The following is a 21,855-nucleotide window of genomic DNA, read 5'->3' as shown; positions in this document are numbered from 1 at the left end:
CCAAATCCTGTACGCTGGCTGGGTGTCTGGTTCGACAAGAGACTGTCCTTCCGGCACCACGTCGACACAAGAGTAGCTGCGGCAAAGAAGGCAGCTCAACACCTGAGGCAGCTTACAAACACAAAGAGAGGACTGCCAGCGGCCGCCGTGCGAAAAGCCGTCGTCTCCTACGTACTGCCGATCGCGCTCTTCGGCGCCGAAACATGGTACGCAGGTATCACGAAGCCGGCTTCGAGACGCCAAGCGGAGACAGACACGAGTCCGCCTTTCCAAGGAAGACCCGTCAACACAGGCCAGAAGGGGCTCGTGCAGAAGATCGACAGCGTCATTACAGCGGCAGCAAGGATCGTTCTACCTGTCTGGAGGACAACGCCAACCAGTAGCCTCCTCCGAGACGCCGGCTTACCGTCAGCCAAAGTCGCCTTAGAAGGCGTCCGTTTACGGGCCGCAGTCCGACTACAGAGGATTGATCGCCGACACCCGCTAGTCGCGCGGCTCTCCCAGCAGGGACAGCAACAGACGAGACTACAACGGACGGCTGAACTTCTGCCAAGATGCGGAAGACCAACGTTCCTCCAATCACAGTACCTGCCAAGCTCACAGGATCAGATAGTAGTTCAATGCAAAGAAGAGGCTGCGAAAGCTTTCGAGCGCTGGCTAAAGACAGTACCGGAAAGCCATATGATCGTCTTCTCGGACGGCTCCAGGGCGACGAACGGAGCCGTGGGGTACGGCTTCGTCATCTACCGAGACTCCAAACGCATAGCGCAAGGGTGCGGCCGACTCGGACTAGCAGAAGTGTTCGACGCCGAGGTCGAAGGGGCGCGAACCGGCCTCAGAAGGGCTCTGCTCACCAATCGCGGTCATCCAATCCACATATGTATCGACAACACCAGCGTTATACAAGGCATCCGCGGCAAGGCGCCGGACTCGTCACAAGACGCGTTCCTCGAAATCCAAGAAGCGGCCAGGATATTTGATATACGGACGCACTGGTCCCCGGGACACCAGGGCATCGAAGGAAACGAGGCCGCGGACCGGCTGGCCAAAGAAGGAACGACACTGCCGGCGCGGATGGGTCAAATGGCAACACTAGCGGGCATCAAGCGGCTTGCAAGGGAAAAATTACAAAGCCAGCACAGGAGATGGTGGTATAAAGAGCGAAGGCCGCGGTACGCGGACTTGGGGCTTGAGGCAGCTCTGTCCAGCCCTCCTGAACTGGCCTTGCCGCGGGCTACGTTACATCACCTGCTGGCGGCACGATCGGGTCACGGGGACTTCGAGCAATATCACCGACGTTTCAACCACGACGACGCTCTAATGATGTGCTCTTGTGGAGAGGCGAAAGACGTGGACCACCTGGTCTACTGTCGACTAACGCTGGCGAGGAGGCAACGGTGGCCGACCCTCCACTCTCGCAGTATGCCCGAGCCCATAGGTCCTATGGGATCTCTCGAGGCCTACTTCAAGAGATTAATCACCGACCCACGAGGCTTCGAGGCCTTTCTCCGCGTGACGGACTTCTTCCAGAAGATCTGTCTGCGGTAGCAGCATCCACACCTAGGTAGATGTGAGTGCGGACTACAAAGAACCTCCCGATTCCAAGGGACGATTTGGGAAAGAATGAAACTGGGGCACCAGCGGGAACCGGGGACAGACAGAACGCGTAGTGGCCACAAGGCATGATTTGGAGGACGATGTAAAGAGACGACGTACTGTAGAGTAGGTAGCCTTGGCTCACGGCCCTCCACGCCATATACCCTTCGGGAGGTCTGCGGTAAGGGCTCTAGCCCGGCCGCCACGGCGTTAAATACAACAACAACAACAACAACAACAGAGCAGCGACATCGATACCAGCTGCGGCCCAAATTCTGGTCAATTGCTCTTCATTCATGATTGATTGAACCTGGAAGGTGCATTCCTCGTAATCTGGATTATTGTCTGTTGACTCGATTTTAACGCAGTGTTTACGATCACTCTCGTCGAGGTTCATAGTCTTTCTCAGCTCAGTGAACATGAAATCTAAGAGTCGATTTCGGACCTTTACTATGTCATCTGTTTTATGTTAGATTTAGTATCTTGGTACAGGATACATGTTTACTTGAATGCCTGATGACTAGAGTGTGAGAGACTCACCAGTGATTTTCGCTTCGGCAAGATATATCTCTATAGGGTCGGGTATCTCTGGCCACTGGATGCCGCCTTTTCCATCACCGGAGCATTTGGAGCCTAGGTAGTTGACCATTTCGTTGTAGATTTCTTTCGCGCCAATCTCCCAAGCGATCCAGGCAACGTATTCCTTGTCAGGCGAGTCGGTTCTTTCTTTCTCTGTGGGCATCCAATTTTCGAGATGCGGGCCCAAACTCCCTGTGAGGCCATATACTCGAGCATGTGTCAAGAGACCATAGAGCTCAATAACACGGACCTTATCCGGAATAAAGCGCTTCTCATCGTGGATGATCGCAAGGAGGATCAACATTACCTGAGAATTGTCGCGTTGCATTTCCCCCACCCGTTGTCCCTTCTTTTGCCAATTTGACTCAAAGACACCCGGGGAAGCTTTCGTCATTTTCTCAGGGGAAACGAAGATCTTGAGTGGCAAGTCGGTGTCATTGCCAATCACGAAGCAAAAGTGACCTTCCTTGCAAAAAGTAATAACCCGGTCGTCCGGTATTTCTGCGACGACAGAATCCCACGTTGTCTTTGTAGATGCCATGTCTGTTAGCTAACAGTTGCTGTCAATGGCCGTGGGAATAGTCAAGGTGCTCTTTGTTTAACAACTTTGGGAGTAGAACCTCATATCCAATATGAAACGTATGCAATTCTAATAGTAGTGTTGTTCAAGATCTATTGCGAATTACGGAGCGTTGAAGAAGACGTTTTATCGCCTCTTCTGTTCCTCCTCGAGGAAGCAGATGACTCATTTATGTCCCACCTCATACAAGGAAATGCGGAGCGCCTCGTGAATTGGGCTCAACGAAAAGGTAGCCAAGGCTACATTCATTCCTTTAGACCTTGTTCAAATGCTCCTGGTGGCGGTAGTGAGGGTGAAGGTTCTTTGGTTTCCTGCACCAGTGACAAAGGCGTTGTGTGGGAACAGGGATTCGAAAACCTCCATCATGAAAGAAATAATCGGAGTCTGTGGTCTCTAGGCAAGGTAGTTACACAAGGCCAAGCGAGAAGTCAGTTTGGAAGAGTGAGGGCACCGCTTAGATGCGGTTGCCCGGCCGGATTTGGCATGCCTGACAAGCGGGCGACTTGGTCGATCTTCTGGGGCAATAAGTAGGCCCATAGCACACAACCTGCCTCCGTGCCTCCATATATTCATTCAGCACACAGACGCAATAGGTTGAAGGGTTTTATCTCGATAGTGTTCTCTAAGTCTCGGGTCCTAAGTACTCTGAATCTGGACGTCTAAGGCACTGGGTGTCGACTGGGCTCTATCCTATGTATAACATCACCATGTAACTGGTATTTTTCTAGGGCAAAAGCTTCTGAAATGCACACTTGGACTTAGGCTGTCTGAGTTTCAATGGCATCATTGTCGATGCTAGTCAGACAGGACGTGTAGTAAACTTTAACACTAACTTTGTGTTATTGCGTTATCACCATATTTCTGTGCTTCGTTTCCGGTAACATTGGGGCATCACATATCAGGGGCACCATCATCCTTCAGTTCATTCAAGGGAATTTGATAAGTCTTTCTCGAAGCATTGAAACGATGTCACTGGGTCTCTTTTCTTCCAGCGTGACACCTTAGAACCATCAGAATTGAACTCGCTCCATGGCCAGCTCTTCAACCAAAGTTCGAGATTGAAAAACCTCAAACGTTAGACTGGAAATAAACAAAATTTGATTTCTAGGAGCTCATATACATTTCTCAACAAACCTATGGATAAGTTCTGCCACATCATTCGTCTGGATTCTCAATGTAAACACCCCGCCCGTACTTGATGCTTCAATACATGCTACCTTTATACAAGGCAAGGTGTTGGATTGGCAAGGCAGAAAAAGGGTCTAGGTAGACGGTTAGGTAGGGGAGGTAGGTAGGCAGTCTGGGCCCGTGCAGACGGACCCTTCGACCTACTTACACCCACCGAGGGATCGCGGGCTCTGTCCACGATCTTCCCCTTATACATACGCGCAATAGACCTACCTCGACTATTGACCTCGTCGCGACCGAAAGGTCTGACCTGCCCACGTGTATACCAACACAAGGTGCTCTAATACCCCCCTTGCAAGGATTTATCTCCATCATAGATGGCCAAGAACTTCTCAGGTTCCTAAATCGAAGATGAACATGCTATCCCAGTGTCCATTTAAAGGTTTCAGCTTGCTTCTTGAAATGTCCCTGACGTTTCGAAGCCAATTCAAAAGGGGGCCAGCTTGGTCCCTTTTCGAACTTGAGTCTCATCTCCCTAAAGAGATCGCATGTCTCGTGTGCGGCTTCGCATTTCACCGCCAACAACCTCTGCCACAATTCCTTGATGCTGCCCCTATAAGTCGAAGTATTTCCGCCTAAGAAGACCTGGCCCAGGCCATCGACATCAAGCTTCTGACTGATCTTGAGTTTGGACTCTTGAGTCATGTAGTCGTGAATCGCGTTAGTGCACTTAACTCGTTCATTCTCTAGTACGTTGTTGGCGACGCATCCTTTGCTACCATTGCTGAGCGATATAGTGTGCCTGAGCTTCCGGATCACGTCTTTCAGTCTTTCTTCACGGACAAAAGCCACGTTGGCTGCTTTATGTTAGGCCATCGAATTCTTCGACTGTTTAAAGATCAAAATTCGAAAGGCTCACCAGGTACTTCGGCATTATCTTCATAGCTGTCATGAAGGGTATGTTCAAAGATCGGATCCCCGTCAGGTCCCGGTCTTATGACATTGCCTAGCCCGTCGAGTTCGCAGATAAATGCCAGGTGGTCGATCATTTCGTCGTAAAAACGTCCCGCGCCAACCTTCCAAGCGAGCCAAGCAGCGAGGTCAACAATTGATGCTGGGAGGTTGTTTTTATTGTACTGTGCGGTTATCAATTGCTCCAGGTACGGGCCCAAGAGATGCGCCAGGCCGAGATCTTCAGCCCTGTTAACTAGGTCGCAGAGATTCGAAAAGGAAATCTTGTTCAATTCGGGGCCTTTCATTGGAATTGAGGCCTTGTTTGGAACGAGTAATTCAGTACCGTGGGCGATGTCTAAGAAGATCAGTGCCAAATCGACAGGATATTTTGATAAATGTTCCTTAAATTTCAAGGAAGATTTCTCGTGCTTCTCAAACCCGTTCAAAGCTTCCTCCAGTATAGCCAGGGAGACTATGACCGTGACCCCCATATTACGGTTTTGAGAGCGGTTGCCACCAACTTTAAAGGAGTCGGGTGACGTGGAATCATCTTTGCAAAAGTTGATAGGTTGGACACGCAGCAGATCTGTAATGTCGGACTCCAACGAGTTGCTAGTATTAGAAGACGTCATTTCTGTAAGGCGAAGGCTTGTCTTGATGATGCCAGGAAGCTTCTGCCCGACCATACGCTTTAGAATTAGCGCATTTCTCCATCTGTTCTGATATAGGACTTACGAACTCTCTGTGTAATGTTTTACGTATTGTGCAGCTGTCGGTAGTGCGTTTCAGAAGGGCTGATGGCGTTTGTTCCGTTCCATCTGAAGGGAAAAGGCGGGCTTTTATACATGTTTTGTTGTGCACGAGGATGCGGAGCGTGACCTGGATCGACATCATCGGGAAGGAACTTTTCATTGGCTACCCGTAGTGTAAGGGACTCAGGGGGTATGCGTTCCTTTGACCCTCGGCTTCATTTTACTTGTGGAGGTAATGATGGTAAACATTCGTTCGTTTTACCGTACTCGTGACAAAGGCACTGTGAGAAAACAACAATTTTGAACCTACCACAAAGGGAGCAATACAAGTCTTTGGTTGCCAGTGACACGAAAATGAAGAGTGATTTGTGAGGATGGCTAATGAGGACAGTGAACAGGCGCATTTGCCCGGCAGGCACGACTTATAAGTGCACCTGTGGTGCTAGACTTGATTTTTTTGGTGTCATTGACAGGTGCTCCGAACCCCACCTATCTCTTTCTATTCACGAAGTTTGGAGGTAAATGGGTTGTGCGTTCATCTTATGTGTATGTTATTTCGATAGAGGTAGCGGCCTTTGAGTAGATGCCAAGTTCCAGAATGATTGAAATGACTGCTTCTGCTTTGCCCCAGAGTTAAAGGGGTAAGATATTTACGAGAAGGACTCCTTGCTAATTGAGGTTTCGACGGAGCTTCGCATCATGACTGCCAGAGCAGGTAGAAATCGAAAGTGAAGCGACTTTTACGCTTGTCATCTTCGTTTAACTTGCCCAAAGCATGGGAACGGTAGTATTAAATCGTTTTCGGACTGCCTATAGATAACTACACTTTGAGACCACTGGACCTCATTCTAAATGGCTAGTCTCCCAACCATATCGAACCCAACTTGAAAGAGAAGAAGCAAGGAGAATGAACCGGTCGTATTCTTGCAATTTCCCTCATTAGTAAACCACCTCTCCTATTGCGCTTCGGCCACATCATCCCAATAATAGATGATATGATGTAAAGCCCTGGATGAATGCCTCTAGAGCTTGGAGGAAGCATAAATTCCTCACGATTTGCTCAGAAGCCTATTTGGTCTCACTTCTGCGCGATCCATCCCGAGATCATTCCTCGCTGTTTGATCTCTGTCTGCAATTCAACGTCGAGCTCTGGCCAAACGCTGCCTCCTATAGGATGCGAAATCCTGAAGACAGGATCACAAGACTCGTGACCCTCGATGGTAGAGCACACTGTCTTCAAAATCTTCCCGATATACTGACCCCTGTCATGAACAAGGTCTTCCTCATTTTCGACGAAGCAAGCGAACTCAGGTCCGTCCGTAATGATGAACTGTTCCACGGAGTTAAATATCCTTGAGTTACATTTCTCACGGTCCTCTGCAGTTGCTTCTTTGTTTACACAGTGTTTGTGCTCTGAGGCGGGATCTAGAAACATATTCAGGTAGCTTATTGTAGCCCTAATGGCTTCTTGTCGAAACTTCTTTACGTCCTCTGTTTTCGTCAGGCTATGTCAGTTCTTTCCACGCTCAAGCAATTAGAAAAGACGCAAAACTCACTCTTAATTTCGTCGTATACTTTCACCCACCCAGACAAAATATTCACGTCAGGGTTACTGAGATCTGTATACAGAAGGGCCAGTCTGGCGATCGTTTCGTGGTAGACTTCTGCCGCACCGATTGTTCTGGCGATCCAGGCGAGCCAGACAATATCGGCAGCGGACGTTAGCTTTCCTCTTTCCTCTGTCTTGGGCATCCATGCCTCGAGAATCGTGTTATCCAGACAGTGTACAAGTCCATATTTGTCTGCGTGTTCTAGTACACTCTTGAACTCCTCAATTGAGATACTGACTGGAACCAATTTTTGAATGCGTTTGTGGATGATTGCAAAGAGAACGAACATTGAACCGACATTATCACCCTCTGGCAAAATGGCGCCTTTGCCAGGGTATCCGTCGACCTTTCTATTTGATTCATTTGCCAACACCTTGGCCAAGGGTGATGAAGCTTCCTTGATGGTTTCGAAATCAACGATGATTTCCAAGTGCGACCTCCACTTCCAATTCGTCCCAGAGGATAACTTCTATGACTTAGCGGGGCGTTTATAATATAGGCTCTTGCTCAATACAGGGCTCCAGGTTTGGTCTTTTCCCCATGGCACAGGCTGAGGAGGAGGGAAGTCATTGGCGATGACGAAGCGGAAATCGCCAGAGTCGGTGATTCGCTGAATAGGATGAGCTTTTGTTAAATCCACCTGGAGTTGACCCCAAATCTTATTGGTAGACATTGCATCTGCTTGGGAAAGGTGGATAGGTCTCGTCGACGGCTGTGGAAATTGTGTGAATGACGCCGCACTTTCTCATCTGTCAGCTTTGAGTCTAGTACTGAGCAAAAGGGGGGAGGTGAGAGTGAAGCATTTGCCACTTCTATCCCCAATCCCAGCTGTTGGACTTACAACTGGAGTGCAGTGAATCTGTAAACAAGATTGAGAAAAAGCTGTGCGAGAAGAAGAGCGTGCAACATTGATCCAGCCAACGTTGGAGGAAGTGGACTGCTTTATATCCAGTTTGTGGAAGAAGTGACAAAGAAAATGTTGAAGCCATCTATATTTGCACCTGGCAGCTTGACGGTTTGCTGAACAGACGCCCAGGCTCCAGTCTCTCCTTTGAAGTTCAGGTGACTGTCCCTTGGTGGTAAAGAAGCTCAGTGTTTACTCGGTTTACCACAGCAGTGACAAAGACGTTGCACGGGTAGGAACTCCACCACGAATAAGTCGACTTCAACATGTCGTTTCTAAACCTGCTTACACAAAGAACAAGCAGTGAACAGGCATGATGAGAAACAAAGACGGAGTTCAGCTTCCACGGTTCAACTTCCACGGTTCAACTTCTAGGTATGCTACCTCTGGGCCTCTTCGGGCATTATTTCCATCGCATCAAGCCACTCCATCGTAAACGCCGTCACAATCTTGGTCCAGTCCCTCACCGTCGGCATATCGAGGTGCTCTCCATCATCCTGCGTCGTGTGCCATACGTCGGGGAAAGGCGAGGGAATCATATGCAGAATGTTGACACCCTTCATCATGAAGGGAACGTGATCGTCACCAATACCGCTACGCCCGAACATCTGGTTCACCTTGTTGATGTCGTACAGGAACGGCATCTTGGGCTTGCTCTCGAGTAAATTGAGGTCACGCATGCGCTTCTCTATGTCGGCCATTGCCTTGTAGGCCCAGTGGGTTGACTGAAAGTAAGAAGGGACCTTGGGCTCTGCTGAGCCAAGGAGATCGAGCAGCACGAACATGCTAATCTGCTCTAGGGGGTTCTTGTAATGAGACATGGCTGGGTTAAATGTGTTCTCCCACTCGAGAGCCAGGGACCTAGAGCAAGATATTAGTGTGATGAGCCTCATGCTGTGTCATACTTCAACTGACCTTGCGCCATATAGTGAGTCGGTATCCGTCCAGGACTTGAAAGCTTCCTCTCCATCGAGAAGCAGAATCTGCAGACCCATATCCTGGGGAACTGTGCCGCCGTTCTCCCCGAGGGCAACCATCTCATCGTACATCTGGGTCATCATCGGATCCAGCGCTCTCGCAACGTGCAGAAGCATAGCGCACGGCGCAGCGCTGTCCGTCGCGCCGATGAAGCCCTTGGGTTCAATCTTGCTGTCGTAGTGCGCCACCAGGGTGAGATAGTTGGCCTGACCAGGCTTCGTCCATGGCGGTTCGCGCCTGATGATGAGATTCTGAAATGGGATATCGGTGTTTCCCGTGGCGGGTGTCTTATCCGTTGAGTTTTGCCATTGGATATTCCATTTCGGTAAGTTCTTGGTGAAGAAATCGACGAAATGCTGTTGAGTTTTGAGCTGCCCATCCGTGCCGGGCACTCGGGGAATGAGAATGGGGGCCAGCAATGGGCCGTTGTGAATGTCAAAGTCGGCCTCGGATACCGTGACGTTTTTGAGCACGGCTGCCGAGAGCGGTGTGTAGGCGCATACCGAAGCCGCGAAAAGGAGGTGAAGGAACGCGATCCAGAGTCCGCGGACGGGATGGCCTCTCACGAGAGGGAGAGCCATGGCGGGCTGTGACGAATGACAGCGGCAAGGGCACGATGGGACCCTGTTCTCATGAACTCATGCTGTGTTTGGAGGGCCGAGATCGATGGCGGCGGGTTTCTTCGTCGCTGTCGTCGTTGGTAATAGAGGGAGATGGCGAATTTGGATGAGTTCGCGACGGAGCTCCGGGATTTGATGAGAGTGTTCAGCGCTGTGGTCGAGTTTCCGAAGAGGTGTCAACTTTTGGACGTCCTCCGACCGAGGGATGGACCGGCCGCAACGGGTTAGAGCGAAACTGTCCTGCAACATGGAGCTGCAGTCCCCCTGTGGCTCTGTTTTAAAATAGCGGGTCTCTGAGCGCATTAGGTAAGACGCGCTGGGACCCGTTTCTCCGCACGGCCCGTGGGTGCACGCTCCACCGCGACGACCTCACCTCACTCTTCATCTCACTCCATCTCACTCATCCCTTTTACTCATCCCTTGCCTCACACATATCGTGCATCTCAGTCATCACTGAGCATTGTCAAGGGGCGCCTTACACCAAGACGCGCATCGAGTCTCGGGAGTCAGGACTTTAGAGCATACTCGTTCTCTTGGACAAACTCCAAGCTTTAGGAGCCACCTCCAGGCCATTCAGCAATCGACTTCTCATCCTTTTCTTCTGCGCGACAACTGACGTTTGCCCCTTGGTCTCTACGTTGAAGAATTATTCGAAGAGGAATACGTGCTTGATGCCCGAGGGAAGGTACCATCATGGAACTAAGATTGGCAGGCCAAGTGGCATTCAAGCGATTTGATGTCGCTGATGACAAGATCTAGCAAGTCGTCTACCGGATAATTTCGGTGGTTCAGCAAAGGCGTCCCGTCTTAGCAGATCCAGATGCGATGTGACTTCAAACTCTTCCAAGTGGGAACCATGTCGCTCCTGAGGGAACGAAGAGTCGCACTGTTAGTCCTGCATTCAACATCTGTTTCTCATGTTTAATGCTCTCATCTCACCTAGACTCTATACCCATTCGGACAACCCTAATATTCCGATATCCCCATCTAAGATTTCATCACCAACAAGATTGCTCCATCTACTTTCATTACTATCATTCCTCCCTCATCATCTCAGTCAGTGCTCCAAGCGCCGAAGGTCCTCAAACGCCAAGAGCAGCCGTCATGAACAACCGTTCCCTCTTCATCAGCACACTGCAGACCAAGACAAGTGCCCCAGCAGCGATGACCAGGATGTAGGGCAAGTTCAAAGCCTCAACAATGGCCTCAAGAACCTCCTGCTGCATCCGCGGCGGCAGCGTCGTGACAAATTCCGTCCCGACACCAGCAATCGCAGCCTGGATCTGGTCCTCCGTAACAGTGTCCGGGAGGATCGGTCAGCCGCTTCTCAGCCCTGTTCAGAAACACCGCGTTGCTGACCGCCAGCGCGATATTGATACCGCTCGACTGCGCCAGGGCAATCAGAGAGGACGCAACAGCAGCTTTGGACGCCGGCACGCTGGCTTGCGCAATCGAGAAGCCCGCTTGCGTGAAAGTCCCTACGCCAGCACCGAGCATGGCAGAGGCACCATAGATCCAGGCCGTGCTGGTGTCCGTCTTGACGACATACATCAAGGTGGAGGCAATCACGCTAATGATGCCGCCGACGGTGAACCACGGCATGTACAGCCCAAATTTCCCGGACGGGCGCGACAGCATGCCGCCCTGCGTCAGGGTCACGGTGACCATCACCAAGATGAACGGCAGCAGCCGGACAGCCGCGTCGATGGCGCTGTCGCCCCTCGTGAACTGGAAGAAGATGGGAACAAAGTACACCGGCACGAAGATGGCGCAGCCTCCGGCGGCCGTGACGCAGAACATGAGGACGATGGTCCGGTAGTACTTGCGGGAGGTGATGAGCTCGACGGGGAAGATGCGACGCTCCTTGGTTGTGCCGATACAGTACGCTTGCTGGATGCCGAAGACGATGAATAGGACGCCTGCGACGACGAAAAGCGCTATCTCGGAGCCGGATTCCCATTCATACAGAACGCCGCCAAAGGAGATACCCATGGTGAAGCAGACGATGGCGCCGAGCATGAGCGGAGCACCGATCCAGTCGATCTCGGCGAGTCGCTGGAGGATGGTCGCGCCAGGCTGAGGGTCGGGGGACGGTAGCATGAACAGATACACAGGCGCGGCCAGGCCACCGATGGGGAGATTGATGTAGAAAGCCCACCTGTCAAGTGTCAGTCACTGAGGAGGCTATCGATCATGGTGAAGGCTGACGTACCGCCACGTCGCATCCGAGTCAGCAAATGCACCTCCCACCACCGGTCCAAGCAAAGTCCCCAGCCCCCACGTAATCCCAATACTAGCAAGATACGCAGGCCGCTCCTGGATCGTCGTCGTAGCAGCGATAAGGACCATGACGCCGAGATACATACCAACACCACCGAGACCGCACAGCGCTCGCCCGACGATGAGGCTGTTCATATTCGGCGCCGCGCCGCACAGAGCACTGCCCGCTTCGAAGACAGCGACGCTGGCGATGTAGAGCCACTTGGGCTTCAGATAGGAATATAGCTGGCCATAAAAGAGGTTGACAGCCGTGGCCGCCATGATGAAGGCGACAGCAAGCCATGCAATATCCTTGATGGAATCGAACTGCAACACGATCTGAGGCTGCACGTCAGCGACGACGGTGTTGTCCAGGGCGAAGAGGAAGGTCGATGAGAGGATTGCGAAGACGATGAGGTACCACTTGATCCCGGTGACAGTACGGACGGGCTCGACGACGACTGTATCTTTGCCTCGCTCTGTGTCGGTGTTGTCTCCTGAGAGAGGACCCTTGGTGGAGGAGAAGTCTGGCTGCTCCGCCTTCTCCAGCGGTCCTCCGGTCTGGGGCACGACCTCAGTCTTGGCTATCATGTTATCGAGGGTTCTCGCCCAAAGGATATGAGTGCGTAGCTGTCGAGCGTGAGATATAGTGGCATCACGCATTGTTATCCGGACCCTCGAACGTTCAAATACTCTTCCGACTCTCTCCTCCTTAGGCTGCCGTCACCTCAGACCCTTTCGCCATCAAGCCATGAGCTGAACCTGGGCCAGCTGGACCAATGGACTCGTCCATGTCGTAAATCTTAATATTTAGTCAGCATATAAGCTCTGCATATAGCTGCAGCATATCAAAGCCATCTCTTGGAGCGAGCGAGCTTACCAGCTAACCCACCAAAACTCTGGGTTTGGCGTTGAATCGTAGGCTGCAGCGAAGACGGCTCAGTCGAAAACAATCCGTTTGAATCCTGCCATACACGCCTTTGAACTTCCGGCCAACGCCGCTGAGAAAGCATATCAGGTTACACAGAGGCGCGCGGATAGTCGGTCCGTAAAACAACCTCTTTGAACCGCCACCGGCGCTTAAGGCAACCTCACCAACCCTTAGGCATTGATGAAGCACGCATACAAAGCCCATCATACGGGCCATGCATGAGGATGGTCCAACATCCCGGATATCTGGGAATTCCCAGTCTTACCGCTCTCGCACCGCTGTCCGATTGGCCTTCTGCCGACGTGACACGATGACGGGTCGAGCAGGTGATGGTCTTGATAAGCTTCCGGAAGCCCAAGCTGACGGGTTGCAGGTCAGAAACGCCACAGCTGTGGACTTTGAAGATACCCAGCACGGGCTGGCGTATCAAATGCGGTCTTGAGGATGTGTAGACCATACAGGTAGACACGCTTTCTCCTGTTCTACATACGCTGATGTCGTGGTCCAATGAAACCTGTCAACTCATTAAGGCTGAGATAAGCCCACAAAAGTCCAGAAACTGGAGTCAGAAATCCCGAAAGCAAGTCGGCCGGTCATGGCGAGAATCGTGGGCAAACAATCTTGAGACATTCGAGAAGCTATGAACACATCATTGAAATGTACGCAGCTTTAGGTACTTTGGCTCACTCCACACCTCTGGAACGAAACACAACACAATCGTATCGCACTTTCTCTTCGTTTCTGGTTGATTTGATGTCTATGAGATTCAGCTTATGACTGGCCAGGTGCCCAGATTTTGGTTCTAGAAACGACCCAGGAGAAAGCTGCTGCCTTCGTCATTTCATTATTTCATCGACCGCCATTTCCGTGATTCCATATCGTCGTAGCATTGTACCCCAAGACAAAAGTCAGAAAGAGTTGGCCTCTGACTTGGCATCTTCCTCGTCCGAGCCGTCCACCTCCTCATCCTTCACCTCACCCTCGAAGACCACTGCAACGTTCTTGGATCCTACGCTCTTGCCATCATGAAAGACAGTGAAGTCAATGCTTGCACCAGCGCACTTCATGTCAATGTCGAATTCGAGCTTGTGGAAGACCTTGCCAATTGGATTGGTGTAACGAGGCATGCTCTCGAAGTCAAGTTCCTTATTCCAAGCAATGGCGCATAGGATCTTGACAGCTTCGCTGTACTCCACTTGCGGAGGCCATGCCGTGCTGATGCACAGCGTCTGTGAGATTGTTTCTGGGGCAGTCTCGAATAGCTGATAGAAGTCTTTGCGAATGGGTTCGGTGCTTGAGACATCCATGCCCTATCAGCAGTGTTAGTGTCTTGTGAGAATGACATGAGCTTTCACTAGAGAACGTATTACCTGCTTGAGAAACCACTCCATTTGATGTTTGATTTTCCAGCAGTGTTCGTCTGTGCACCAGAATCTGAGGTCCTTTCTGTGAATTCTAGGATCGTACCTCTTGTTGGTGATGATTCCGTAGCTAGCTCGGGCAATTCTGGACTTGACGCTGATAGAGAGGCCTGGAGAGAGGCCCTGCTGGGAAAGTCCGTGAATTACCGCGCCGCGACAGATGGCGGTCCATCTTATCTGCGTTAGCCCAGTAAGACATAGAGGTGTGAAGCAACCTACGGCTTGGATCCGGTGGACTGCAGGAGTGTGATGTTCTTATCCATAGTGCTCTGAAGGTGACTGTGAAGGTAGCGGCATCTCCCAAATCCTCCGACTAGGATAACGTTCTGCATTTTCATCTGGCATGTCAGAGATTTTCTTTCCACAAGTTACACGGATTGAGGTTTTCTTTTCACCTTGGGGAGCTTGCCACACTTGGCTTCAACACCGTGAATCTGCTTCTGTACCAAGGCCGCAATCTTGATAGCGATCGGGTCAAACACAGTGAGAAGGTCATGCACATTGAGCATGAGGTTCCGCTTGCGTTTGATTCCACGCTTGGATGTTCCTCTAGCTTGACACTCGGGGGGCAGCTTGATGTGCCAGTCACGGTCTTGAGCGTTGAATTGCTGTTTAATGCCGTGTTCCCAGTCCCCATTGAGGATACTGGCCGCATCGTCTTTGGGAATATTGGCCCAGGCTTGGGGTGTGACCTTCTCTTTGACTAATTCGATGAATGCCTCGTCGAGAAACACGCCGCCACACATGTCTCCGTCTCCTTCGATAGCCTCTCGAACGGCCAAAGGTTTCAGGCCGAGTACCTCGTAGCTCATGAGATCGACCGTACCTCCACCAGCATCGCAAACGATGAAGTGATCGCCCACCTAAGCCAAACTATAAGTGATGTGTTCTGCATCAAATGATTTAGAGGCAATGTGAGATGGCATACCTTGATATTTGGTCTGCCTGCTAGGTCTTTCAACGTTGCAAGGGCTGCAGCCTCTGGCTCCGAAATGAAAGACAGTACAGTCTTTCCGACTGGACGCTTCTCGAGAATTCCGGCATTCTCTACTGCTCGACTCATTCGTACCTTTGCATAGTCCGGCCAGATTGCGGGCAAAGTGATGACGACGTGGAACTTGCACATCTTGACGAGGTCCTCTCCGGCGGAGATGCTAATGCATTCAATAGAATGATTCCATAGACGTCGAAGATAACTGCTGATGACATCAACTGGCTCTCTGTTTGCATCTTTGACAAGCTTCCTGGCTTCAGCGATCTGCGAAGACGTTCGGAGGTTTGCAGGAAGCTCCGCATCATCAACCAAAAGAAGTTTGAACCACTTCATTGCATCATGACTTTTCTCGACTGTTATCTCAGAACCCCAACAGACGGCGCCGCGAGGTTTCTGGTACAGAATCGTTGTTGGCGTCTTCGCGGTGTCTGAGGTATAGTTGAGCTCGGCCTCCCATCTGGTAATGACCTCAATGTCGTTGGGCTGGCCCGAGAATGCCCAACCCACTCCGGAGAAGCTACCGATTATTAACTGAAGAACTTCGGAAGACTCAGGTTATGGAGAATATAGTATCCTCACGTTGTGCCGAAGTCAATGCCTATGATTATCGCGTTCTCCGAATCTACCATGGTGAACCGCCACTCTGACCTTAATATGAATGTCGTTTTTTGCAAGATCCTGAATGTGTGGCTGCAGAGTATGATCAGAAATGGGAATTCTGGCTGTCAGATTCAGCGATGAAATTCGGGAAAGACCTGAACTGTAATGTGTGGATAGGAAAATAGAATGGAAGCTGCCAGAGGCAGGTGATGAGGAGAAGACTTTGATGGAGAAGAAAAGAATTCAAAAGCGCTTCTGAGAAGAGGGTAGGAACTCAAATGAAAAAAATATCACCGAGAATAAAAGGCAGGTGCCGAGGCCACTATGAAATGAGGACGGACGTAACAAAGCAAAAGGTATCTACTTGTTGGAAGGTACGACAGCCCAACATTGGAACTGAGGCAGAAGTGGTTTCCAATCTTTGAAAGACACGCCTTCCTCCGGTCAATTTTCTTCTATCGGTGACCGCCTGCCTTGTAAGATATCCCTCAAAATTTATAGTACTTCATTCTCTAATAATTTCTTTTGATACAAAGCTTTTCGCCAAAACATATTTCTTTGCGCAAAGGCCCTATTCTACGATACCTGGGGGCTTGAATACCACGATGTCAACTTACTCGCTGCGCCTGGATCTACTCGGTGGGCTTTTAGAGGTAAGATATTCTAGAAGGAGATGATTTGCTGGAAATTTAATTCGAATTGTTCACATAATGGTAGGACGACGACATCGCGATGACGATACCGAGCGAAGCCTCTTCCGGAGAGCAACAACACAGCGACGGGCATGAGGGCGAAGCTTCTGCCAGTATCGACACAAACATGTCACACGCTCAGGCCCACGGAGTTCTCCAAGCTCCGCAGGGCCTACTACAAAAGTTGTACGAAGCAAGTTGCCAGAAAGTGGCTAGCATCATCGGAAAGAACCTGGCTGTTTCCTCTCAAGAGATGCAGCCAGAACATGGCAACACCCATGATGTCAAATACCAGCACCAAAGCCAGCAGTTCCAGCCTGATACTGAAGCTATGCAGCCAGACTCTGAGGTTCAGTATCTCCGAGACGAGAATTTCAGCCTGAAGAAACGTCTTGACGAATGTATGGCGAAAAGCACATCCCTCCAAGCCGTTGCAGCAAGCGCCAAAGACGGAGTCAAAGACGCCAAGGAACAGCAGGACAGCATGAAGATGGCTTACCAGAATTCCATGCGAAGCCTACAAGAGTGCAACGATGAGCTTCAAGACCAATTACGCAAGCTCAAAGCGAATTTCGATTCTTACAAAGTCAAAAAGTTGAGGAATCAAGCAATTGCAAATTCAAGCAAGGTCCCAGATGATGCAATCAAGTCTTCCTGGAAGCAGATGGCGTACAACATCCGTAATATTGCCGCTACAACTCCCACAGCCAGTCTTACAGAGAAAGACATTCTGCAGCATGGTCACCATTACACAGATAAGTCATGTGCTATTTGCGAAATGCCTTGCGAACACCTTGAGCTTCTACGAGATGATGAACTGAGAGCCAGCGTTATCGAGGGATACATTTGGCGCGCAGTCTTCCGCCGTATCTTTGAAGCCGGCGAATCATATGACGGTGGCAAGAGCTGGGCTGGCAAGCCAGGGATGCTGTTCACCGCACTGTTTCGCAGTTTGCTAGGTAGAATACCCTATGCATGCATGTTTTCACGATCAACTGACAGAATTATCTATCTTAGGCGATGCCGTGAAATGTGCAGATGAGATTGAATTCTTCCAGTGGAAAGCAAGCTCTGCAGACATGATCGACCGTTTGATGGGCGTCGACGAAGATGAAATGCAACAAGCCATCGATGAAGAATACCGCGGACTCCTCAGATTCCTTCCTCGCGACTGCGTGGACCGCAAAGCCCAGAGAAAACAGCTTCATAGGGAGATTGAAAAGGTTTTCAAGGGTGCAGTCGAGCTACACCGAGTCTTCATGAAGTCCAAAGCCAACTTCTATATCGACTGGGCTGGGGTATCCTCTTCTTCTGAGGATGTCACTCGCTACCAACCAGACATGCACGATGCTGAGGCTTGGGAGAAGGATCTGGATGCCACAAGCATCATCAGGTTCGTCATCTCACCTAGTCTGGTCAAGGTTGGTAACGCGGATGGCGGCAGCTATGACAAGCTCAATCGTTTGGCCAAGGCCACGGTTATTTGCGACTAGAGCTGGAACAATATCGCATTTGGGGTGGGGGATGACATAGCTGCAGAGGAACTGCAAAGGCATTATTCATTCCTGGGGGAAGATTGTAAACATAGAACAGCACCCATAGCAAAGCCTTCGAAATGAACCTCAAGGATCGACGTACACCAGAAAAGACAACGTTGCGCTCACAAAAGCCGTTCACACCTAGATTTCCATTAGGACAGAATTTATTTTCTGAACTAGACTCTCCGTTAAAAGAAAAGTCTGACCTTCACAGGTTGTTTAATGTGCAACTTGAGTGATGGTGAAGAGTCTAGGATTGTCTAGGCCGCGGACTTTTGGGCTGGTGCGCTAAGGTACAATGGAAACAAACTTGCACAAAAATACCATCGGCAAGCACAATAGCTCAGGGGTAGAGCGCTGGGCTCATAACCCAGAGGTCCCTGGATCGAAACCAGGTTGTGCTAGATAGTTTGCATTTTTGCCCTCTTTACTTCGCCTTTTGCTTTTTTCTTTTTCTTTTTTTCATCTTTTTTTTTCCTTTTATCACGGAAACCATCTTCTTTGGGTTTGATTTTATGAAAGTTTTGGAGAGACTGCAAACTTTCAAGTTCTGGAAAGCCCCTGCAGGGATCCATACCTCCCACCTCTCCTCCAAGACCATTGTGCCAGACAATCTCCATCAAAATCACACTCCCAACGGCCCGGCGCATGTCTCAAAAAGCCGGAAATCGGAATAGCTCCCGGTACTGAAGCCACTCCACGGTCCACCCAAGCAAACCCCCACGCCGAGTCGGTGCCGGCCGAACAAGCTTACTTGAGTCTTAGTACCATGAGGCCAACGATGATAGGACACCGCCCCGGTCTCGCGCCATCGAATGGAGCGCTTATCTCCGTGACAATCCCCCGGAATCGAGTCTCGGTAAATGCTTTAAGCGCTCCATGAGTCGCGCGTCATAGACGAAATCCCGAGCTGTTTAGCATGTTTGCCGACGGACTTTCTCTCTTTTTTGGATACACCGTTGGAAGGACATGGAGTTTACAACTTTGAATTGACTTTGCGCTCAGAGAATAAGGATACAGAAGGTTTAGTGGGACTTTCTGAAGGGCGAAGAGAAACAGCGATTCTTGGAGATTGACAACTCTACGCCATGACTTCATCATTTCTAATCAACTAGCCCCAACGGACTCCCGCACGCTAAGAGCGTTTCGCGAACGAGCGGATAAACAATCTCTGTAACCTTTTGACTGTTATTCTGTCGCATACCTACTTCAACTTGAAGAGAAACAGAGTTCATCGGAGCGCATTTGGAGAGGCAATATAGAGGGGAACCAATGTTGGAGAAGCGAAACTCTGCTGAACGCAGAAGAGGTGACACGGACGCCAGCAGCAACAAGGACATGGGCTCAACACCCACAGGCGCAGGCGCAGGCGCAACGGCAGGGCCCGACGAGGCGGCGGTGGTGGCTGCGGAAGGAAAAGAAGCTTTCATGTCGCAGGAGGTAATACAGAATTCAACCGCGAACTCTACCCAGGATGGTGGCCTCGGCGGCGACGACGATGAGAAGCGGGTATTTACAGGCGGTGGGAATGACACGAGGTCACCGTCGCCGTCGCCTTCGAATTCGGACTGTGAATCGCATCGGGATGGAGGCGAGAAGGGCGGCCGCAAGGGAATTGTTGGCGCGACGGTGGGATTTTTGACGTGGACGCCGAGGAAGTTAAGATATGATCCCAAGAATCCTCCTCAATTCACGCTTGGGCTCAACTTTTTGTTCGCAGTTGTAAGTTACCTTGAATCATACACACATGATGGAACGAGATGCTAATTGATGTAGGCCGCGACGTTCACCGTCGCCAACCTTTACTACAACCAACCGGTCCTCAACAGGATCGCAGAGACGTTCAATGTCAGCTTTGAGAGGGCATCATCAGTCGCGACGCTGATGCAAGCCGGATATGCAGCAGGCTTGCTCTTCATCTGCCCTCTCGGCGACATGCTGCGCCGACGGCCATTCATCTTGGGCCTCATCTGGGTGACAGCAATGCTAGTAAGTAACCCCAAAATCACCTCCCGCAAACCACATCACCCTAACACCATTCAGTGGCTCGGCCTATGCCTAACAAACTCCTTCCAAGCCTTCCTAGGCCTATCCTTCATCGTCGGCGCCACAACAGTAACACCACAACTCATGCTCCCGCTCGTAGCAGACATGGCGCCCCCCGAACGCAAGGCAAGCTCCCTCTCCATCACGACATCAGGCCTCATGCTCGGCATGCTCATCGCGCGTCTGCTCTCGGGTATCGTGGCGAACTACACCTCCTGGCGCAACATCTACTGGTTCTCGTTCGGGGCGCAGAACCTGCTGCTGGTCCTGCTCTTCTTCTTCGTGCCGGATTATCCCTCGACGAACCCGGATGGATTGAACTACTTTAGGGCGCTGTGGACTATCGTGACGATGTTGTTTACGGAGCCAATTCTGGTCCAGGCGTGTCTGATTGGGTTCTTTATCAGTTCCATCTTTACATCCTTTTGGACGACGTTGACGTTCTTGTTGGCTTCGCCGCCGTATGAGTACCCTTCCATCACAATTGGTTTGTTTTCGCTGATTGGTATCGCCGCGATCTGTGGCGGGCCGGTGTATGGACGTCTCATCATGGATCGATACGTGCCGTGGATGTCTTCTGTGCTCGGGCAGACTGTCATACTCATCGGGTGTATCATTGGTGCTTTCACGGGTACCTTTACCGTTGCTGGGCCTGTGATCCAGGCGATTTGCATCGATATGGGGATTCAGACTGCGCAGACTGCCAACCGGACTGCGATCTACACCATCAACCCCAAGGCGAGGAACCGGGTGAATACGGCGTACATGGTGTGCGTATTTTGCGGGCAGTTGACGGGTACGGCGGTGGGCAATAGGTTGTATGCGCAGGGCGGATGGAAGTACAGCGCGGGTACCTCCAGTACGTGTCCTTTGTCCGAGTCTCGTTTTGACCATGGTTTTGCTAACAAACTACAGTTGGATTCATCGGGCTGTCGTTGATCATCACCATGCTCAAGGGTCCGCGGGAGAAGAGCTGGATTGGCTGGAGCGGCGGGTTCAAACTGCGCAAAGACGCGCCGAAACCTCAGCCGGCCTCACCCGAAGAGGCACAGGGGCCGGTGGAGGAGCCGGTGGAGGAGCCGGTGGAGAAAAGGACGGATATCGGCGCCGGTGGTGAGGAGAACCGGCGGTGACAGGGTCCGATGAGTGGAGGAACTGGCCGGGGGATGAAGCTATTCGGTGGTTGGGCCGTGTCGAGCTGCCGTTCCATGGTTTCGGGAGACGATAATCAACTGTTCTGGACTAGCCACAGGGAATCTTGATCAAACGAAACTCTATGTGTTTACTGGATGATCTTGAAACTGAAATGAAGAAGGTTACTTTGGAGTTGAAGGAGAAATGACGCAGCTGTTTGGTTTGGAGTAACAAACGGCGCAAGACTTGAGGCCAGAAAACGTTACCCGGCAGCCACTACAGCGAGACCCCGGGCAGTTGACCCGCCAAGGACGCCCGCCAAGACCCATAATGAGGCCGTCTAGACCTTTGAGAGGAATTGAGTGGTGGCTGAGGCGAGGCAAACTTTAGCGAGGCATGTCACTGGACGGGGGGCAAATGCACCACATACTTTAGGGAGGGGCCGCTGTTGAAGGATCGCTCCGGGTGCTGTAGCCCGTTGCCTACCTTACCTCATGGCCTGAAGCCTCAACATCAGCGGCACAGCGCCCCCCGCGATT

General features: G+C 51.0%; 9 protein-coding genes and 1 non-coding gene across 10 annotated transcripts; 3 read left to right on the top strand and 7 right to left on the bottom strand.

Annotated features, from left to right (window-relative positions):
* Positions 1–1,766: 1,766 nt before the first annotated feature.
* BDZ83DRAFT_796419 (uncharacterized protein) lies at positions 1,767–2,829 on the bottom strand. Its single transcript, XM_060515869.1, has 2 exons — positions 2,137–2,829; positions 1,767–2,055 (listed from the first exon to the last, which is right to left on the bottom strand). The coding sequence occupies exons 1-2, from the start codon at positions 2,714–2,716 to the stop codon at positions 1,787–1,789; spliced, it is 849 nt and encodes a 282-aa protein (XP_060359810.1). The 5' UTR covers positions 2,717–2,829; the 3' UTR covers positions 1,767–1,786.
* Positions 2,830–4,710: 1,881 nt separating this feature from the next.
* BDZ83DRAFT_734646 (uncharacterized protein) lies at positions 4,711–5,469 on the bottom strand (the record flags this gene model as incomplete). Its single annotated transcript, XM_060512950.1, has 2 exons — positions 4,711–4,740; positions 4,803–5,469. Coding segments are annotated over 2 exons (696 nt in total), but the record flags the coding sequence as incomplete, so codon positions are not given.
* A 997-nt stretch (positions 5,470–6,466) lies between these two features.
* On the bottom strand, positions 6,467–7,539 carry BDZ83DRAFT_637331 (uncharacterized protein). Its single transcript, XM_060509304.1, has 2 exons — positions 7,146–7,539; positions 6,467–7,080 (listed from the first exon to the last, which is right to left on the bottom strand). Exons 1-2 carry the CDS (start codon positions 7,486–7,488, stop codon positions 6,668–6,670), a joined length of 756 nt encoding a protein of 251 aa, XP_060359808.1. The 5' UTR covers positions 7,489–7,539; the 3' UTR covers positions 6,467–6,667.
* A 19-nt stretch (positions 7,540–7,558) lies between these two features.
* BDZ83DRAFT_79140 (uncharacterized protein) lies at positions 7,559–8,295 on the bottom strand. Its single transcript, XM_060515732.1, has 2 exons — positions 8,041–8,295; positions 7,559–7,939 (listed from the first exon to the last, which is right to left on the bottom strand). The coding sequence occupies exons 1-2, from the start codon at positions 8,106–8,108 to the stop codon at positions 7,669–7,671; spliced, it is 339 nt and encodes a 112-aa protein (XP_060359807.1). The 5' UTR covers positions 8,109–8,295; the 3' UTR covers positions 7,559–7,668.
* A 188-nt stretch (positions 8,296–8,483) lies between these two features.
* Positions 8,484–9,662, bottom strand: BDZ83DRAFT_589181 (peptidase family M28; the record flags this gene model as incomplete). Its single annotated transcript, XM_060506208.1, has 2 exons — positions 8,484–8,964; positions 9,019–9,662. The coding sequence occupies 2 exons, from the start codon at positions 9,660–9,662 to the stop codon at positions 8,484–8,486; spliced, it is 1,125 nt and encodes a 374-aa protein (XP_060359806.1).
* A 1,121-nt stretch (positions 9,663–10,783) lies between these two features.
* Positions 10,784–12,551, bottom strand: BDZ83DRAFT_723382 (major facilitator superfamily domain-containing protein; the record flags this gene model as incomplete). Its single annotated transcript, XM_060512555.1, has 3 exons — positions 10,784–10,990; positions 11,049–11,859; positions 11,914–12,551. 3 exons carry the CDS (start codon positions 12,549–12,551, stop codon positions 10,784–10,786), a joined length of 1,656 nt encoding a protein of 551 aa, XP_060359805.1.
* A 1,248-nt stretch (positions 12,552–13,799) lies between these two features.
* On the bottom strand, positions 13,800–15,935 carry BDZ83DRAFT_756722 (uncharacterized protein; the record flags this gene model as incomplete). Its single annotated transcript, XM_060514787.1, has 6 exons — positions 13,800–14,201; positions 14,262–14,484; positions 14,532–14,638; positions 14,708–15,175; positions 15,241–15,823; positions 15,886–15,935. The coding sequence occupies 6 exons, from the start codon at positions 15,933–15,935 to the stop codon at positions 13,800–13,802; spliced, it is 1,833 nt and encodes a 610-aa protein (XP_060359804.1).
* A 1,153-nt stretch (positions 15,936–17,088) lies between these two features.
* On the top strand, positions 17,089–18,091 carry BDZ83DRAFT_589173 (uncharacterized protein; the record flags this gene model as incomplete). The annotated part of the gene is made up of 2 exons (XM_060506207.1): positions 17,089–17,557; positions 17,616–18,091. The coding sequence occupies 2 exons, from the start codon at positions 17,089–17,091 to the stop codon at positions 18,089–18,091; spliced, it is 945 nt and encodes a 314-aa protein (XP_060359803.1).
* A 377-nt stretch (positions 18,092–18,468) lies between these two features.
* On the top strand, positions 18,469–18,540 carry BDZ83DRAFT_t273. The gene has a single exon. It is a non-coding gene; the product is annotated as a tRNA-Met (tRNA).
* A 494-nt stretch (positions 18,541–19,034) lies between these two features.
* On the top strand, positions 19,035–21,643 carry BDZ83DRAFT_637325 (major facilitator superfamily transporter). Its single transcript, XM_060509303.1, has 3 exons — positions 19,035–19,858; positions 19,913–21,041; positions 21,098–21,643. Exons 1-3 carry the CDS (start codon positions 19,409–19,411, stop codon positions 21,313–21,315), a joined length of 1,797 nt encoding a protein of 598 aa, XP_060359802.1. The 5' UTR covers positions 19,035–19,408; the 3' UTR covers positions 21,316–21,643.
* Positions 21,644–21,855: the final 212 nt, after the last annotated feature.

The sequence above is a fragment of the Colletotrichum acutatum genome (assembly GCF_030867785.1).
Source record: "Colletotrichum acutatum strain CBS 112980 chromosome Unknown BDZ83scaffold_136, whole genome shotgun sequence".
In the NCBI taxonomy this organism is placed as follows: Eukaryota; Fungi; Ascomycota; class Sordariomycetes; order Glomerellales; family Glomerellaceae; genus Colletotrichum; species Colletotrichum acutatum.
The sequence above is the reverse complement of the archived record's forward strand: the minus strand, read 5'-3'. Positions and strand labels throughout refer to the sequence as shown.

Excerpts from the sequence above, each read along its gene's own strand:
- BDZ83DRAFT_79140 (XM_060515732.1), bottom strand. The coding sequence starts at position 8,108 with ATGTTGCACGCTCTTCTTCTCGCACAGCTTTTTCTCAATCTTGTTTAC. Across the intron at positions 7,940-8,040 it reads AGATTCACTGCACTCCAGTT|TGCGGCGTCATTCACACAAT; the intron begins GTAAGTCCAACA and ends CAGATGAGAAAG.
- BDZ83DRAFT_637331 (XM_060509304.1), bottom strand. The coding sequence starts at position 7,488 with ATGTTCGTTCTCTTTGCAATCATCCACAAACGCATTCAAAAATTGGTT. Across the intron at positions 7,081-7,145 it reads AGTATACGACGAAATTAAGA|AGGACGTAAAGAAGTTTCGA; the intron begins GTGAGTTTTGCG and ends TGACGAAAACAG.
- BDZ83DRAFT_796419 (XM_060515869.1), bottom strand. The coding sequence starts at position 2,716 with ATGGCATCTACAAAGACAACGTGGGATTCTGTCGTCGCAGAAATACCG. Across the intron at positions 2,056-2,136 it reads TGCCGAAGCGAAAATCACTG|ATGACATAGTAAAGGTCCGA; the intron begins GTGAGTCTCTCA and ends AACATAAAACAG.
- BDZ83DRAFT_637325 (XM_060509303.1), top strand. The coding sequence starts at position 19,409 with ATGTTGGAGAAGCGAAACTCTGCTGAACGCAGAAGAGGTGACACGGAC. Across the intron at positions 19,859-19,912 it reads TCAACTTTTTGTTCGCAGTT|GCCGCGACGTTCACCGTCGC; the intron begins GTAAGTTACCTT and ends TAATTGATGTAG. Across the intron at positions 21,042-21,097 it reads GTACAGCGCGGGTACCTCCA|TTGGATTCATCGGGCTGTCG; the intron begins GTACGTGTCCTT and ends AACAAACTACAG.